This window comes from Rhinolophus hipposideros (genome assembly GCF_964194185.1).
Source record: "Rhinolophus hipposideros genome assembly, chromosome: 1".
NCBI classification, from domain to species: Eukaryota; Metazoa; Chordata; class Mammalia; order Chiroptera; family Rhinolophidae; genus Rhinolophus; species Rhinolophus hipposideros.
This window is the reverse complement of record NC_138047.1, coordinates 16,660,376-16,679,223: the sequence shown is the minus strand read 5'-3', so window position 1 is coordinate 16,679,223 and position 18,848 is coordinate 16,660,376. Positions and strand designations below refer to the sequence as shown.

The 18,848-nt window shown below is 34.5% G+C and overlaps 1 protein-coding gene across 2 annotated transcripts in view; it reads left to right on the top strand.

The window, feature by feature from the left end:
- Positions 1 to 18,848, top strand: part of PLXDC2 (plexin domain containing 2) — a 393,562-nt gene that overhangs the window by 303,572 nt on the left and 71,142 nt on the right. For both annotated transcript variants that reach the window (XM_081040277.1, XM_081040276.1), the window contains 2 exons: positions 646 to 741; positions 964 to 1,045. In XM_081040277.1, coding sequence (XP_080896403.1) covers positions 646 to 741; positions 964 to 1,045 — 178 coding nt within the window. The remainder of the gene's footprint in view (positions 1 to 645; positions 742 to 963; positions 1,046 to 18,848) is intronic.

The window sequence follows — 18,848 nt, the reverse complement described above, 5'->3', positions numbered from 1 at the left end:
AAATTCCTGCATGCAATAGCAATGCAAATTATTAACCTTCTTTAGATACGATATTGTAGATTTAATAAATAGCAGTACAGATTTTTTTTTTTTTAGTTGTGTTTTTACTATTGTTAAAGAAATTTATTCTAAACCTTTAAAGCAGTCAGACTCTTATTTTGGCAAAACCAATTTTATTTAGGCTGTAAAAGTTTTTTAATTGCTACCTATTCCTAAAGGATTCACTGTAGTTTGGGATAAATGACATCGTCTTAACTCCTTTATTTCATATGTCAAAATCTTTCAAAATATATAAACCTGTTTAGAAAACGTCTTAAGTATACTCTGGTTAGCAATGGATTGGAGCCTCACTAATGAAGTAAGATATCTGAGGCCCTAATCAACATTTTCAATTTCATTCATAAAAAGACTTCTGGGTACATGGGCACGTGATTGTCATTCTTTTTTTTTTTTTTTTTTTTTGGTTTTTGGTTTTAGGTTTTCGGTTTTTTTAACAATCAATCTCTTCAAAAGGATTGCTATTTTAAATATTGTAAAACTACACTAGCTAAAAGTATACACTTCTACGTTCATTATTAAAACACTGTTGTTTTATAAGTAAAGAAATACTGAAATTTGATATTTTTTCTACTTTTGTTTTTCCAGATGTTCGAAGAAGAACAATTTATGAATACCACCGAGTAGAGTTACAAATGTCAAAAATTACCAACATTTCAGCTGTGGAGATGACCCCATTACCTAGTAAGTTAACATGTGAACGTACTGAGGTGGAAAAATCAATTTGCAAGTTTGATGATCTGATCTGTTCACCAATAATTATAACACAGTACTTGACATGCAAGAGTATCTTCATCCTGCACGTCTGTGGGGATGGGTGGGTGATTTTTATTTTGGTTGAGCAAGTGTTGTTGTTTTCTCCAAACTGCCAGTTAGTCATGATGACTATTCTCTTCTGTTTCCTAGCCTGTCTCCAGTTTAATGGTTGTGACCCTTGTGTATCTTCTCAGATTGGCTTCAACTGCAGTTGGTGTAGTAAACTTCAAAGGTAAAAAATAATAATATGAAAATTTTGTACATTTTAAAAGGACCTGCTGCTTCTACTCTTCCATTGAATTTCAAATGTATCAGGCGTATGGATTAGTTTAAATATATGTTATTTAAATATACATCATGCAAGTATACAATATACAAGTATACATGTATTTAAAAAAATGACCAAAATACGAAAAAAAAAAGTGCTCACAAGAGAGAATTTTAGTACTTTCCCTTTGTCTGGTTGTACCAAGAACTTTCATAGTCAATAAGATCATTATCTGACATACATTCATAATCCTTTTGGGGCTTAAGATAGATGATAATTGCAATTGATGAGTCTTTAAGTTGATGCTTTTGGTCCATATTCTATGGAAAGCATGATGTGAGATGTCTTTACTCTTAATGACATGCACATTCTTAGTAAATTCCTCTGAATATCTCAAAGGTTACTAGCCATGATGAGAGATATAGTCTGAGGCTGAGGAAACTAACTGGTCTCTACATAAATAGAATGTATGGTATTGGTCTGTGTTATAATTAACTGACTGAAACTTAAGCTGCCTCACTTGCTGATGTCAAAGAGGGTTACTGATTTTCATGAATGGCAAAGAGGACTTTTGAGTTCCTAGAGTTACCAGGAGTCCGGATGATCATTTGTTAGAAATACAAATACAGAGTGAAGACTTTGGAATAGACATATGAAAAAATGCTCAACATCGCTAATCATCAGAGAAATGCAAATAAAAACCACAATGAGATATCACCTCACCCCAGTCAGAATGGCTTTCATCAATAAGACAAATAGTAACAAGTGTTGGAGAGGCTGTGGAGAAAAAGGAACCCTCATACACTGTTGGTGGGAATGCAGACTGGTGCAGCCGTTATGGAAGGCAGTGTGGAGGTTTCTCAAGAAATTACGAATAGAATTACCATATGACCCAGCAATCCCTCTCCTGGGTATCTACCCAAAAAATCTGAAAGCATTTCTCTATAGAGACACGTGTACTCCAATGTTCATTGCAGCTTTGTTTACGGTGGCCAAGACATGGAAACAACCAAAATGTCCTTCAATAGATGAATGGATAAAGAAGTTGTGGTATATATACACAATGGAATACTATTCCGCATTAAGGAAAGATGATATAGGAATGTGTTTTGTTATTTACTCAACCATTTTGTGCATCAGTTATGTCCCAAGCACTGGGAAAGCAGTAGTGAATAATATAGACGTGGTCCATGCCCCTTTTACCCCCCATGGAGCTTATATTTTGTCTGCGAATTAGTCCCCATCTCACATTCAGGCTCTGTGAAAATTCCGCTTCTTCCCCCAGGTGGAGAACCGAATCTCCAAGCAGGTTCTATCAGAGCTTTCTGTCATAAGAAGTCTGTCTTATTATCTTGCTGCAGCATTTGCTGTAATGATAGAGGCATGTTCAGGAATAATTTAAAAGTATTAAGAATAGTGCAAGTTTCTTGATAACAAGCTTTAGGAAACATGTTTAACTTGCTAACTTTCAGGCAACCACTACATTATTCTGGAAAGAACAGTATTATTTACTATAACTTATGTTTGGTGTTCAATTTAACATGTTATTCCAATAATTTCCTTTGGGCAACAAATTTCAAATAATGAAAAAGCAAGCAGGCAATTAGCATTCTTAAAAGCAGATTTTTAACTAGCTGTATTTCCAATGTGGGAAGAATTGCTATAAAATCAAGGGTTTGTGGTTATTTGTATTCCTATTTTTCTGACATTCCACAAAAATCGCATGCATACCAAGAGTCATTCAAAATCTGTTTAGATAATGACCAAAGTGAATCAAAAAATATGGCATTTCAGTATTTAAGTAATACTGAGCTCAGACATGAAAAATGCCCAAAAGAACAAAGTAGGAGCTCCTGGTTTGGGGTGTGTACGTAGTTCATGTTCAGGCTTAGTACTCAACTCTGCTAGAAATCTCTCTAAACCACCAGATTGTGTGTTTATCCTGCATCCTGGACATACCTTCATCATTAGCTTTTAGCATAGGACATTTTGTTCGTTTGTCTGTCTCCATTGCTGGCTGTGGGTTTATTAGGGGTGATTTGCCCTTATATCTTCAGTGTCTAAAAATGTACGTGGTGCTGCATAAAAATGGATGAATGAATGAATGAATGATGATTAGGTTCCAAATGAGGGAACATGATTAGATTTGTCTGGGACCAAAGTGTTTCCCAGAATGAGAGACTTGCAATGTTGAAAATAGGAAAATCAAGGGGAAACCAGGTCACGGTTGCCACCCAGCCTGAGTACTATTAGGGCAATTCTTGTCTAAAATAATGTTATGATAATTGAAGATTTGGGACATTAGTCTAGAAACCTACCTTCTACTAACCATATCATTATGTTTGTTTTTTGTTTATTTTAATCTCATTGGTAGGAATATGGTGGGTTTAAATTTCCAATTGGTGGGTTTAAAGTTCCAAACAAGCAATTTTGGCAATCAAAAGACATCCACAAATTGGAAACTGCTTTATACTGTTACTACATCTATTGTTTTGGGAGATTTCTCTACACACATTTGGCCAAGGAATTTTCAAATGTATTTAACTTGTACAACATTTTTATACAATGGAGGAAACTGAGGCTGACAGAAGCTTAGTTATTAGGTTGGGGCAAAAGTAATTGCAATTATTTTTAACCTTGGAAACCATAATTACTTTTGCACTTACCTAATATTTGTGCAGAGACTCATTGCTCTTTGCTATTAAATTTGGAATTGATCCCTGAATCTGTGTGACTCCCGGGCCTGTTGTCTTGACCCTTTTCCTGTTCTGCCTCACACCTGCAGGTGCAGGTGCACGAAGCAGGTTAATCTTCATCATCGCCTGAAAAGTGACAGACATCCTGCTGAAAAACATTTTTATATATAATTGATGTTGCAAAAAAGTGTTACAGGGTTGTTGTTTTTTTAGGCATAAAAACAATGCAGAAGAGAATTGAGCAGAGCATAAGGCTGGTGGTGTATTATTGAAAGCACAGTTTTTTTTTTCAAGATTAATAGAAAAAAGAAACATGGTGATATATATGAATGTGGAAGGAATCCGTCAAAGAACACTACTGAAAAATATATGAGCTTCCTGCGTGTTACTATATGCTGTTTTGTTGAATATCAAACCGTGGTTTAAAATCTTGGACTTATGTTTAATTCTTCAGCAACTCAGTTATATACATATCAAAACTTGCCTAATTAATTGGTTTAACTACGGCTCATTGCACTTTTGTTCAACTTAATTTCCCCACTGCATTTTATTAATTTCTCCTTAAACCTGTGAGCTTCAAATTTTCCTTTTTGTTGCCTGGAAGCATTTCCCCAGCCTTTAGAGCTTCTATTAACAAATTCAATAAAACAGGAAGTCTTATCCTAAGCAGCACAAAAAGTGCCTTGCAGATTTTTCTTCCATTCTTCTTACTTTCTCTTTTGTTCTCATTTATCCCTGAATGATAATCAGCTGGTGGTGATTATTGAAACTCTCCAGGTGGGTTTGCTCTAAAAAGATAAGTTTAATTGGTTTGTTTATTTCCTTTAATTCTCATTTTTCAGGGAGCAAAAACTAAAGCTTACCCAATGTCTGAAGGAATTTGAGCCGTAGGAATATATAGAGATCCGTGATCGAAAGTGTTTACCTGGAATAGATGGCCCGTTGCCTTTAGGAAAAACTGCTTTTACTTCTTCACTGCAAATTGAGAAGACCCGAATCAACCACTTTCAACTATACCTCATATCTTCACTCATTCAACAACAATTTTTGAATGTCTCTATGTTCAAGTTATAATACTAAATTATAAATTCAGTGGTTAGTAAGCAAGAAGAAAATCACTGCCTTCACAGAGCTTACATTTTTAGTATGGGAGATTGCTTTTAAGCAGAGACATGCAGAAAATAGAGTTAATAGTAAGTGATGAGTGCTATGGCAAAAAACTAAAAGTAAAGAGGACAATGCAAGGGGACATATAGCAAAATTGATAAGAATAATGTAAGAATAATAGGAGTTTACTTGTTGGCTAAACAACCTTGCCTTTTTGAAGCTTGGTTTCATCCTCTAAAAGTTTATCTTTAAACTGAAAATATATTTTAGCTCTTAAAATACTCATCCATTCATTCATCCATTTAAAAATGTATTGAATACTTTCCACCCTAATGTATACAGCAAGCAGTAGTCTAAGCACTGAGGTTGTTAAGACAATAATAAGGTATTCATCAGAGCCAAAGCTCTCGTGGAACTTAGATTTTTTAGCTTATTAAGCTAGAAAATAAATGAATTAATAATTAAACAAAATGTCAGCTGATGATGAGTGACCTGTTGTGTTTGAAAGAGCCAGTAGTTACCCTAACTGGACATACAAGAAAGGCTTCTTGGAGGAACTGACAATTAACTTGGATCTGAATGACAGGGAAACAGCTAAGTCAAGGTGAGGAAAAAGAGTATTTCAAAGGGACAGGCAAGTGCAGTGGCCCTGCTGTGGGTTCAAGTTTGATCGGATGAGGAAGGGAAAGAAGGGTGGTGAGTTGAGAACAGTCAGAGTTGAGCATGAAGGGCAAATGGTATCAGATGAGGTCAGAAAGGTAGCATAGTACCATGACACAGATGGATTGGTAAGCCAGCAAGGGTTTTATTCTCAGGGTGGCAGGAAGTCTTTGATTTTAGGAGAACTTAAGCAGAGAAGTGATATGATTCCATTATATTTTTTTTACAATGCAACGGTGGCTGCTCCATGGACAATAGTTGGGCTTTTTGTGTGTGCTTTTGGGTTTCTTTGTTTGTTTGAAGGGAAGAAAGATAAAAGTAGACAGTATATGCAACAGTCTACAGGAGGAATGATACCAGTTTGGACAAGGATGATAATTATGAGGATCGAGAGAGATGAATGAATGGGAGGTATACCTTGGAAGGAGACAAAATCACTTACTAGTGAATTAGAAGAAAAGGCACAGGGTGAGATAAGAATCAAAGATGCTTCCTAGCAATTTGGTGGATGCTGGCACCTTTTTTTTTTTTTTTTTTTTTTTTTTTTTTTTTTTTTAGCTAGATAAGATGGCACAAGGAATAGAGACTAGGTAGGGTGAGGAGAAATGGAGTTTGGAGTTTGGTTAGGGAAAAGTTCAGTTTAAGATGCCTATCAGAATTCAAGTGGAAATGTTGAGTAGGTGGAATAAATAAGCCAGAAATTCCAGGAAGAGGTTATGGCTAGAGGTTCAGATTGGAGAGTCATTATCATATAGATAGTATTTAAATTCATGGGACTGAATGAAATCAGTGATGGAGAGAGTGTAAATTGAAAATAGGAGAGATTCCAGGAACTAGCTGATTGCTTGGTATAATGAGGATAGTGCTAATTTTCCATTACATAATATTATTTAAAGTATATTTATATACATATGTGTTTGTATAGACAGAGAATACCTCTGAAAAGATACATACGAGACTTAAAACAATATTTGTCTCTGGGGAAACTATAATGAGCAGGGTCAGGCATGAGAATGAGTATTACATTTTATTAAGTACTCTTTGGTATGATTTGAATTGTTGCCACATGGAGTTGAAGACAGAAGCAGGAATCAACAAGGAGAAATAGAAGAACATAAATTCTTTAAATGGTAGAAACACAATCTTACTTATTTTGGTGTCTTCCACAGCACCCAACAGTGCTTGGCCTAAAACAGGACTTCAGCATATACAGTTACACTGAATTGAGGCCAGATAATTGAGGCCAGAAATTTCCACTTTCTTGAGAATTTTAATTGCTCACTTTGGCTGTTTCTATCCATGGGCCTTGTCAGTGTCAACCACTGACACTGTAGAAAGAACTAAGCTGATGCCTGGCATTAAAGATCAACAGTTCTAATTAAGCATATTGAACACTGGGGAGTTAGACTCTTGGTGCCTTACTTTTAAAGAATTTTCCACCTTATATTTACTTAATTCCAATCAGAGTCATAAGACTGGCACTGGTAAAATTTGGAGAATAAATACATTTTATGATTCCACCTACCAAAAGAATAGAATAGGCAAATCCCTACTAATGGTAAGGACCTGTATTTACTGAATAGTAGTTAACATATTTAGTTTAGAATAAATATGACCTGAAGGAGAGATGTTCCCAAAAAACTTCTCCATATTTTTTTAACCTATTATTTCTATCACATTCTCTGAGCATTCTCTGGCACTGCCTGTTATTTTCCACTGAATGAATTGAATTTCTTTGCAGTAACAAAAAGAGAAATAGAAAGTGTCACATGTAATATATATATTTTTTTAATTTGAAAATGAATAAGTCAGAAATACTGGCTAATAATTCATTATTGATACGAAATGTATTATAAATCTAAATTAATTAAGAATGAAAAACCATTTGTATATAGACACAGCTAAATTTTGAAAATTGACTAATTTAGCTTACAGAAATTAAGCTACCTAAGTTTGAGAGAAGAGATAGAGAGAACAAATTTAAGTAGTGCAGCTGATCTCACCTTTCCCCAATCACTAATCTTACACTCTTGAAAAATGCACCAACAAAAGTTGACTATACCTTCCTCCTTTGATCTCATTCCTATGTACCCCTTAACATGGGCATATCTGCAGCACTGAGTATGACTATAGTGTATAAAGATGCAGTGGGTACTTTTCATACCACATGGTCCTAAAGACAAGCCAACAACAAATTCATCTTGGGTCAACCCAGAATCCCACAGTCCATTCTGACATTGGAGGAAGAACTGGTTTTATTAAAAGACTGTCAGGCTCCTGAGTGGATGGTATTAAGGACATTCCAAGCATATTTTGACTCAGTATGACTTTTGCCTACCTACTCACCTCAATATCTAGCCCTCAAGTAAGACACCAACTCCACTGCAATCCTTAGAGGGCCGCAGAAAGCTTTCTGTTGATCTGATTTAGCTATAAGTCTTAATTAACTTAGTCCACGATTTTAAGATTGGAAGGAGAGGATCAGAAACCCACAATTGTTGATTGACAAGCCATGTACTCTTAGAATATATGACTAAGTCTGAAATTTGTAAAATTAAGGTAAATCAGTAGTGATAGTGAGCCTGTATAATTGCACGTTTAAAGATTCCCTTTATGTCCTTGATAAAGCCATTGCCTACACCCCTTTGTCACCATATTTGAAGCTACATGTTTTTATACTATACATTTACAAGATCCTTTCACATAAGGAAACCCACTGGCTTTGGTAATAAGGTGTGAAGTCCAGACCTAATCATCAAGTAGAAGCCATATAGAAAATCCAGGATCCCTGATCCAAAACTAATTATAACCTTAGGCTCATTTCAATTGATTGGGCTAAGATAAAGTTCTGCTTGGAAATGCACCTCATTTCAGATGCACATTTAGAACTCACCAAGCTTTAAGGATTTAAATAAATATTCATTGATCTATGTTCCAATATATTGACCTTCTTTCAAGTTGAAATCACTTCCATCTGCTTATCAGAATTATTGATTATTAATATTCTGATACCCAAAACTGTTACCGTTTTCAGTATATAAATTGAATGTCCGGTTTAGTGCAAAATATTAATTCTACAAACTCTTACAACTCTTACAAACTTACAACTCTGACAAAATCTATTTTTGTGTCTTTAATAGAAAGCATGTCCTTGCTGAAGTATCAGATCCAACAAAATTATTTAACTGAAGAAAAATTAATTGGAATGCTTTGTTGTCACACCGCCCAGTCATGACAGACAGGAACAGAATTGCTGTCATTTCTGATCGAGGCATCAGAAAACATTAAGTGTTAATTATAAGCACTCAGTAACAAAGGATAAAACATTGGTCTGAAACTGACCCAAGTCTAAGCTAAATGACATTCTTTCTCTTAAGTGTATTCTGATTAAGTGTATTGGGCTTTCTGTATCAAGGAGTACTAGCCAGTCAAGGTTCAGGAGGAGTCCAGAATCGAAGTATGTCTGCATTATTCAAAAGGATCAAAATTCCCAAAATTGATACTAGAGAGGGGGCCATGTTTTGTTGTCTGAGGTGGATTAGACTGCATAGCTGAAGACCGAGTGGCACAGCTCTTTGACTCTATACCCTGAAATGTGAAATACATGTGTCATCTAAATGTATTTGATTTTTATATTCTTTAGATCTGAGTGGCCCCATCCTTAGTAGTTTGCAAATATTGGGACAGTTAAGAATTGCCACAGGAGCTTGTTAAAATGCGGATTTCTCTGCAGATCATGAAGGGATTCAAATTCAGGAGGTCCAGAATGGAGCCCAAGAATTTCACTTTTTAATAAACCTTTTCAGGAGGCCCTGTGTTCTAAGAGCAAGGTGGAAATGCTGATCTTGCACATGTGGGCTAAGAGTCCTGCAAGTCTGCAGTGGTTATGCCAAAGTTGTATGAAAACACGTATTTCTAATTTGGAATAGAGAAATATTATAGCAAAAAATTCTAAAGTTAAAATGTTTGTTGTTAAAATCTATTTGGAGTTAATGAACTGGGTCTTGATAAAAGGAAGCAAGTTTTGTATATATAATAAACAAAGCAGATTTTAGAACACTGCTAGCTAGTTAAAATGATTGGAACAGCTTTGATTTCTAAATTTTTATTCAATGACTGCTACCAACATGGAAATTCACTGTTCTAAATAGACTAAGGGGCTGGTAGAAATACCCCACAGATAAGAAAATTGTTTTGATGTGCAGTGCTTTATAAGAGGTGAATTGAAATTTGATTTTTTTTAATGCAAGACCCTTTACAATCCTTTCAAATTTAAATAAAGAATCTTAGCATTTCTAATAATTAGCTTGTCCTGAAAAGTAGCATAAACAAAACTGTGTTTTAAGAATACAAAATTAAAGTCAATTCTTTCTTCCTTTTGAGCATTCCAAGCCTAGCTTTAACAAAACTATACTAATTCTTTTTGTGTGAATCAATTGTAACAGTACAATAAGGTATGATATTATTTTATCCATTTTGAAAGCATTTTTAAGTATATTTCAATACAGAGAATACTTTTGAAAAGATACGTAAGATAGTGCTAACAGAGCTCACCTTGGAGAAACCTTAATATATTGGAAATTGGCATATAAAGAGACTGTTACCATTTCCTCTTATTCCCTTTTGTAGAGTTTGAATTTTCACTACATACCTACACTTAATCAATCAATCAATAAACAAATAAATAAATGTTTTTTAAAAAAAGAAATATGTATGTTTGTGGGGACAGAGCCAGGAGTGCAGTTTCCAGGCTCTCGGCCTTACATGGAAAGGTTCTGGCTCAAGTAGTAAATGTCCATCAACTGTGATTGGATGGCACATGTAACTCTTTTCTTTTAAAAAATGGTGTTGAGCTGTGTATTTTTATCTATCTATCTATCTATCTATCTATCTATCTATCTATCTATCTATCTATCTATCTATCTACCTACCTACCTATCTATCTGCCTATCTATGTATTTTACATTTTTGTATCTGTCTCCTTTTGGCCACTGGCCAGTCTCTAAGAATGGCTATGAATTCAGAATAGAAACCAGCTTTCTTTTTTCTAAACTCTAAAGCAACAGGACTTGAGCCAAGTCTCTTGATAACCAAGTCCCACCTGAAATATCAAGGCATTCTTTAAGTAGTATTTGATTTTCCAGTCAGTGAATACTGTTTGCCTTCCATCTGAGCACCATTTGGCAAAGTAGAGATAAAATCTGTAGAATTATTTAGCATCACATCTGTTTCTAGCTGCTTTCTCAAGATTATCCAAGTGATTTTAAAGTTTTGCTTAAGTGTTTACCAGCTGTGATGTCTGCATTTTATGTAGTTATAATTTAGAGAACTAAATTTTCAACAAATGAAATCTAACAAACATATATGGAGTATCTAAAAGTGGAGCATTTCAGTGCTGTATTACATATTCCATTCCCTTGGCTAGCTTGCACTAACACAATAACAGGTTTCCCTGGAAATAATTAAAAGATAATTGTCCAAGAATGAAATTGAATTTGTTCAATTTAAAACCAGTAGGTGCTAAATTATTATGGAAAAAATATGATCCTTAAAGGACAAAGAAATAAGAACTTAAAAGCAAAAAATGAAGTTCACAGCTGGGTTCTATAACAAAATAAAATGACATAAGTATTGAGTATTGGAAGAATCTGAGATCAACAGTCATATATTGAAAAGACTGACAATTGGTGAAAGAAAACATTTAATAAAAGTAGTTTATGGTTTAATATTTGTTTTGCTGGGAATCTAATGTCAAAATTTAGAAAGACATTCAAAATACAGTATGTATATAATCAAGCCAGCTTTTTCAAGACTTCTGCAAGAAAATTATAAAAATGTCTTTGGAATAGTTTCTGATTTTTTGCTTTCTGTTAAAATCGATCTCCAAGAGAAGTTGAAATATGACTATTTCATAATTCTTGATATGAACATACTAAACATTTTTATGAATTTTCTAAATGTTAAAGTGTTTACTTCTGTCAAGTCCTGAGTCAGAGATACAATCTTACCCATTACAAAGGCCTGCCCAGAGTTTTCAGGGAAATTTTATGATAGGAATTTTGTCATTCATGGACAAGTTCAGGAACTCCAGTAATACAGCAATGCATATAATAATCCTGCTATTTCTTTAGTTCTGAGAACACCTACGTATCTTTTTATATAACTGTAGCCCAGTCTGACCAAGCTGGTATACGGTATTAGGGAAAAACAACGGAAAAGATATTTCAGGATAAAAATAAGATTTATCCTTTGAACAAAGATTAGCGTACAAGTTTTCCTTTTCTGGGGTAAAAGAAAAGGAATTGGCAGATTCTAGGTTAGTGAGACTCATTTTTTTAGTCCTTTCCGGAGAGCCACTTTTTTCTTTCATCTCAACTCTTGAATTTTCCCTTCAATGACAATTCATAATCAAGGGGGAGCTATTTTCTCTATGAACACGACCTCGGCTGCAACAATTTCTGATAGGCTCTGCTCCTAATAATACACAGATTTTATATGCCTAAAATAATGTCTTCTGACCACCTGAGAAGACCTCTGTATTGACCTGTCCTCTGATCAGAATTAATGTCTCCCTTTGCACCCAGCCGGCACACAGGTTTATTTTATACCTGCCCAGATTGCCTCCTGCTGTTGCTGCTAAATTGCATGAGCTTTGAAAGAAAGGACAGGGGAATTGTTTTAAGGTAGAGAAATGCCTTACGCAGGGAGATAGTTAAAATAATTATAATTTATAATTATAATTATAACCTTTTATTCTATATGTACTATGTGCTAGGCATCACACTAAAGCCTTTACTCCCACTAAAATCTTTTAATTATATTATCTCGTTCAATCCTTGCAATCACATTAAGAGGCAAGTGTTAGGATCCCTGTTTTATAGATTAAGTAAACGAGAATTAGGAAGATTGAGAAGCTTTAGCCAAGGTCAGGGAACTAGTAACTGGTGGAGCCAAAATGTAAAATAAAAAAATTTTGAAGGGTGAATAGTTGGATAGATGAAGAAAAAAACAAATACTAAGGTTGAAATTTCTCCATCATGCTTCTGTGCCTAATCTTAGCACATGTAGTTTAAAAAGTATGTACGTATATGCTGATTAGCAATCCAAAGCAGAATGTCAATCAGGAAAGGGGGAGGGTCCCCTCCTTTGCCTACTAAAAAAATTTTATTGGCATATGTACATTAACATCTTCAAACCTTATTTGAATGGTTTGTTGTAAAAGATACATGTAAAGTTTCCTTCAACAGTAATTGAGGTTATATTATTGCAAAGTGCATGATTGCAAGACAGAGTCTTCATGAAAAAAAAACAAAAATCATGAATTATAGAAGTAAAAATAGCACGTAGATAGAATTCTCATGGGGGGAAAAGATTAAAATGACATGCAGCAAAAATGGTATACAGAGGATTTTTTATTTCGTATAGAAGATTTACTCCTTTACCCATCACTTTACTCTCATTTTCTACTCATATATCAGAAGATGGATCATAAACAGACATCTGACCCAGTCTCTGAGAAGAGATCATAATTCTTGAGGAATGGGCATAAAATATTTCAGAATACACTTACATTTTAGCGTGAAAGCATAAACCTACGTTGTCTAAAATAGCAAAGTGAACGAGAATACATATGTGGTAGGAGATACATATACAAGAAAACTTGACTGGAAAAGCTTACTGAAGGTGAGCACAGATTTTGTGACAAGAAATGCCCGTGAAGTGTGAGAATCAGATTCATTCTGTAAATGCCATATGCTCAGTTTTCTCAGGACGGGCGTACTCTAGCCTGTTGTTCCAGTGTCTCATTCCTTTCTCTCTCTCCTTTCTCTCTCAAAATTATAGTGGTTTGCCCCATAAATTATATGGTCACCCTCCCTAACTCCATTCTGGGAGTTCCGGTTATTGTCTAAGTTTTAAATACATTTGTGTATTCAGAACCTGAGGCCATGCTAGAATTTCTAGGTTCATTCAGTTATTCTCTGTAATGGAATTCCTGTGTTAGACACCTTATAGCCCACACGACCTGAAGTATTTACTGTCTGGTCTTTGACAGGAAAAGTTCACCAGATAAATGGAGGACATATAACAACTATGTTGATTAATGAAAAAACGTAAAATACATATTCACAATAAATTCTTTTGGAAGAAAATATTGACTATCAGGTTTGGGGAGGTTTCATGAAGTAGATGTGACATGGAGCTAAATTAGACAATTTTAAAGAGCATCACCCAAGGCAACCTTAGACAGTAAATAAAAGACCAGGTCATACTGATATAATAGTGTTTGAAAATGAATAATACAAAATTTTTTGAGTGTTGAATTGATGGGCCTTTGAGCTCAAAGAAAGGATAACATGAAAATTCAGGTCTACATACTCATTCTACATATGCTTATATCACTTTTGCTATAAATATTTTTTCTATGTGAGTTAAAGGAATGTGCTCCGAAATACTAAGTCAGTTTCATTAAAAGCACATCAGAAGAAAAAACTACATATCCAAGAGTGCTTCTGTTAGCATAAGGTGACATGAACTGTATTTTATGAAGCAGAAAATTGCTTCACAACCAAATTCTTAAAATCCTTCTTTTTTGCTGCCTTTAATAAGACACAGAACATTTGTACACATGAGCTGCATGAAACTCTACTAGAAATTAGCATTTAGTAATTTGATATTTTATATGCTTGGCAAAGCTGATGTGGAATAAAGCAAGGAAATAAGGAAGCAGAACGCTATTTTATGTCCAGAATCATTCCTTAAGTGGAATGAATTTACTAACACATTGTTGGTTATCTGCATAAGGACCTGTGCCTGGTACAGTCTGAGAAACAGACCCTTCCAGGTGAGCTCACAGATTCACAATGTGGAGAGAATAACAAAAATTGTAAAAGGAAACAAAACTTTATGTATACTAAAGTTTACACACTATTTTTTAAGCATTGATATTACAACTTAGACTTCAAGAAGCAAATTGAATTCAAATGAGTATATTTCAAAATTCTCGTACATACCCTTTTAAATAATAAGGAAATTATCTTGTATAACATTGCGGCACACTCTGGAAGTCTTGGAAGTGTTTCCACCAAAATTAATTTGCTTCTCCTTGGAATAATCACACTTGAGACATTAAAAGATAAAGCTAAATTTACCATGAGCCAAAGATATGAATGGAGAAACATCAATACTTTGATCAAAGTAAATTGATAAGATGGAACAATGACAATTTTCAAGTTGGAATGATTAAGCAAATATGGACCACCACACATGTATAAAAAGATATTCTAATTTAACCTGGATCTTAGAAAAGTTATCTCACAAATATTATAGCTCTTGAAAAATATGGAAGCACATTATCAAAAAATCATGAAGCAAATATCTTATAAGAAACAGTGTTCTTCTGGTCGTTGTAAGATTCACTCAGGTTCTTTTATCTGGGGATTTATAATGCCTTATATTGCACCTTCTAGGGAAAAACAGAGGAAAACGTTGCTTGTCTTCTTGGAATGCCCTGTCAATGTTAATATTACCATTTTTTAAATGAGCTGAAAGATTTGCCTGAAAGATATAATTCCATTGTAAAATATAATGATAACAAACCTAGATTAATTAATCAGGTGAAGTGAACAAATGATTCAATAAAATGGTTTTCGAATTTTTTCTTCCCAAGCAGGAGAAACATTTTTGAACAATGAAACTGCAAATACAAAGCAGATAAAATTAGAGCTCCCTGAATAAAGTCTGTGGCAGGGTGGGGAGGTGGGGGTTCACTGTTCTCCCACTTCCTCCTCACCGGCTGCATAAGTCCTGGAGACCTCTGCAAAACTAAACCCTGAACTCTGGAAAGAGCTTGAAAATCTGTGATTAATGCAGGTTTCCTGGTTTAAAACTACTAACCTTCTTAATGCCTTCATTCCTTGTGCAGATCATTTACAAGGACCTAAACCCACGGTGATTAGAAAAACTTTGTCTCTTAAGCAATGAGAGACAGAAGGAGACATTTATATGTCTGGTACATTTTATCAGTTACTCTTTTTGAGGAGATGGTGTCAAATGTAATGGTCTCTGGTCTTCTCTTTGAGTCCTTTCCTAAATGCTGATGGGTCAAAACAAGAGTAAAGAAAATTTTCAAGCTTACAGGTTCTCTGAGAAACTAGAAATAACCATCTTTATCCATTTCTCTGTAATCTCAGCATTCCAAGTAATATTCTGAAACTTTTTAGATTAAAAAAAAATATCAGTGAGGATAAAGACCTTTCTTTTATGAGGCAATCCTCTCATCAAAGGAATTTCTTGTTCCTTGCCAGAGCCCATCTTTGCTGTGTTGGCAGACAGAGGTGAATTGATTCATGCATCATTGAAACTGAGGGAGAGACAATTCTGAAAGTCCAGGAGCCATAAACCTGAGCACCATGGAATAAAAATTTATTGGTAAAGGGTGGCATTTTACAGAGGAATGGCACACCTCAACCCCCATAACTTTATGTTCCTTTTTCTGAGCCAACCACACAGTAAAAATCACTGCTCTTTCTATCCACTTTTACGCATTTGAAGGTGTCCTTTAAGTATAGTATGAAGTCAAGAAATTTTAAGAAAGAGTGTCAAAAATTGGAATCGTGAAACTTCCAGTAGTTTTATTTGTAACTGAGTGTTTGTTTCCATGGCTCACAGACATGAAGAAAAGTCGTTTCATTTTTCTCCTTTGTTGTTTCTTTTCCCGGACGACTCAACTCTCACTTCTGTTCTACCAAGATAGCAAAGTTGGATGCTTGGCAAGGAGTTTTTAGATTCTGGAAGAATTCTTTCATCAGAAAGAGAAGATTTCTCCTCTTTGTGTTATAACCCTGACTTTGGTGGTTAAAGAAGCTGGAGGATATTATATAGATTTTATTTTATTTATTTTATATTATATAGATTATATTTGGAGGATATTATATAGATTTTCAGTTATAGATCAGTTTCCAATGTCTTTTGTCTTCAGTAAGCACTTTTTCAACCTGTGCTAGATATTATGAATGGTTTAAAAATATATATGAAATAACTTACTCATACATATATTGAGCACTTACTGTGTCAATCACCAAAAGAGTGCTTCATCTATTTTATCTCATTTAATCTTCACCAACACTCATCAAAGGTAGATTTTACAATCTCCATTTTGTAGAAGCTGAATCTCCAGTAATAACTCGCTATAGATTCCACCCACTAATCTTTCATAATAATTTGGCATGGATCACAATTGATGACAGCTTCAAGAACTGAACCCAGTTTTATGTGTGCAATTCTAAAGCTCATGCTCTTTCCACTAAATGTTTTTACAGTTAAATGGGGATAATTGTGTTGAATATTGCCAGGTTGGGGTGAGAATTATGTATCAGACAGTTATTGAACACATGTCAACTATGACATGCTTGAACCCTATCAGTAATCTCCGCTTCCTCCTTTTTCTTTTTCCCATCATATCCATATTAAATGAGACAATTTTTTTGTTGGGGGGGGGAAGTGCCCCAGTAGCATGTTGAAAATTGTTAATAAGTTTTTAATTATTAATTCAAGACTAGAGATTCCATTGCCCTTTGTGCCGGAAATCAGAGAGGGAGTCAAGTGTGGGAAGGTGGAGTTCTCTTTTCTGATGTGATACCATTAATGTCCTATGCTCCTAAATTCTTCAGAATATGCTAGTACCATGTTTCCCCTGAAAATAAGACCTAGCTGAACCATCAACTCTAATACATCTTTTGGAGCAAAAATTAATATAAGATCTGATCTTATTTTACTATAAGACCAGGTCTTATATGATTAATATAATATAATATAATGCCTTTATATTAATTTTTGCTCCAAAAGATGCATTAGAGCCGATGGCCCTACTAGGTCTTATTTTCGGGGAAATGCGGTGTGCTACCCAGAGACAGGGTTCCAAAAGTTGCACATATAATTAAGTGGAAAGAATAGCACTGTTCTTCAGATGAAATAATCACTTTATACACATGTATTCTAAAAGCCCAAAAATGATTAATTCTCCTCGTAGAAATAATTACCGATAAATATAATCTTCCTTTTCTAAAATAAAAATATTCAACGTTATATATACATACACACACACACACGAGCTATAACAATTAAGTTTACAAACTCATCCTAGAAAAAGTGCTACATACCTCATCACTGAATATCACTATGGTCACCTTCGAAGTACTCCCCTTGGGAAGCTATGCACCGATGCCAGTGCCTAGTCCACCCTTCAAAGCAGTTTTGGAACTCTTTTTCTGGAATGGCCATCAGAGCTGTCGTCGTATTACCCTTGATGCCCTGAATGTCATAAAAATGTCTTCTTTTCAATATTTCCTTTATCTTCGGGTAAAGAAAGAAGTCATTGGGGGTCAGATCAGGGGTGAGTAGGGAGGGTGTTCCAATGCAGTTATTTGTTTACTGGCTAACAACTCCGTCAGACAGTGCCGTGTGAGCTGGTGCATTGTCATGATGCAAGAGCCATGAATTGTTGGCGAGAAGTTCAGGTTGTCTAAATTTTTTCATGCAGCCTTTTCAGCACTTCCAAATAGTAAACTTGGTTAATTTTCCAGATGGTACAAATTCATAATGAATAATTCCTCTGATATCAAAAAATGTTAGCAACATCACTGCAACAAGTTCGCAAACTTAATTGTTAGACCTCGTATATACCTGTGTTGCCAAAAAAAATGTGCACAAGTGGACACTTTGGTCAACGTTGCTCTAGCAGTAGTTCACCATAATCAGAAGTGTCTGGATGCTGATGGTAACCACTTTGAGCACCTGTTGTAATTGCAGAAGTCAAATGTGACTTGTATTCATCTTTTGTTATCAGTATATATTGATTATTACAATTTTAATACAGTTTTCCTTTCTTAAAATATGTATACATTTTTTGGCACCCTCAGTATTTATATATAAAAATATAGTATATAATGTATAAATAATATATATAAATACAGAGGGTGCCAAAATATATATAAATATATATATATATACATGTATTTATATATAAAGACATATATAAATATATATATATATATAAATTTGTAAAAATAAAATAAAACTCTCTTTAATTGTAATCATAGTCTTGCTCAATTATCCTACCTCAGCCTGATTATCATTTATCTGCTTTGGAGGGTTATAGTATTTCTAAAAGAGTTGAAAATCTTTCATAAATAAGGAGTAAAATTGTTAAAACATTTTTTTCAGCCAGACTCTGGCTAGTTGCCCAAACCAAATTTAAGATCAATCAGTAAAGAAATATTTTCTTCACAATGTTGTGATAACAAGAT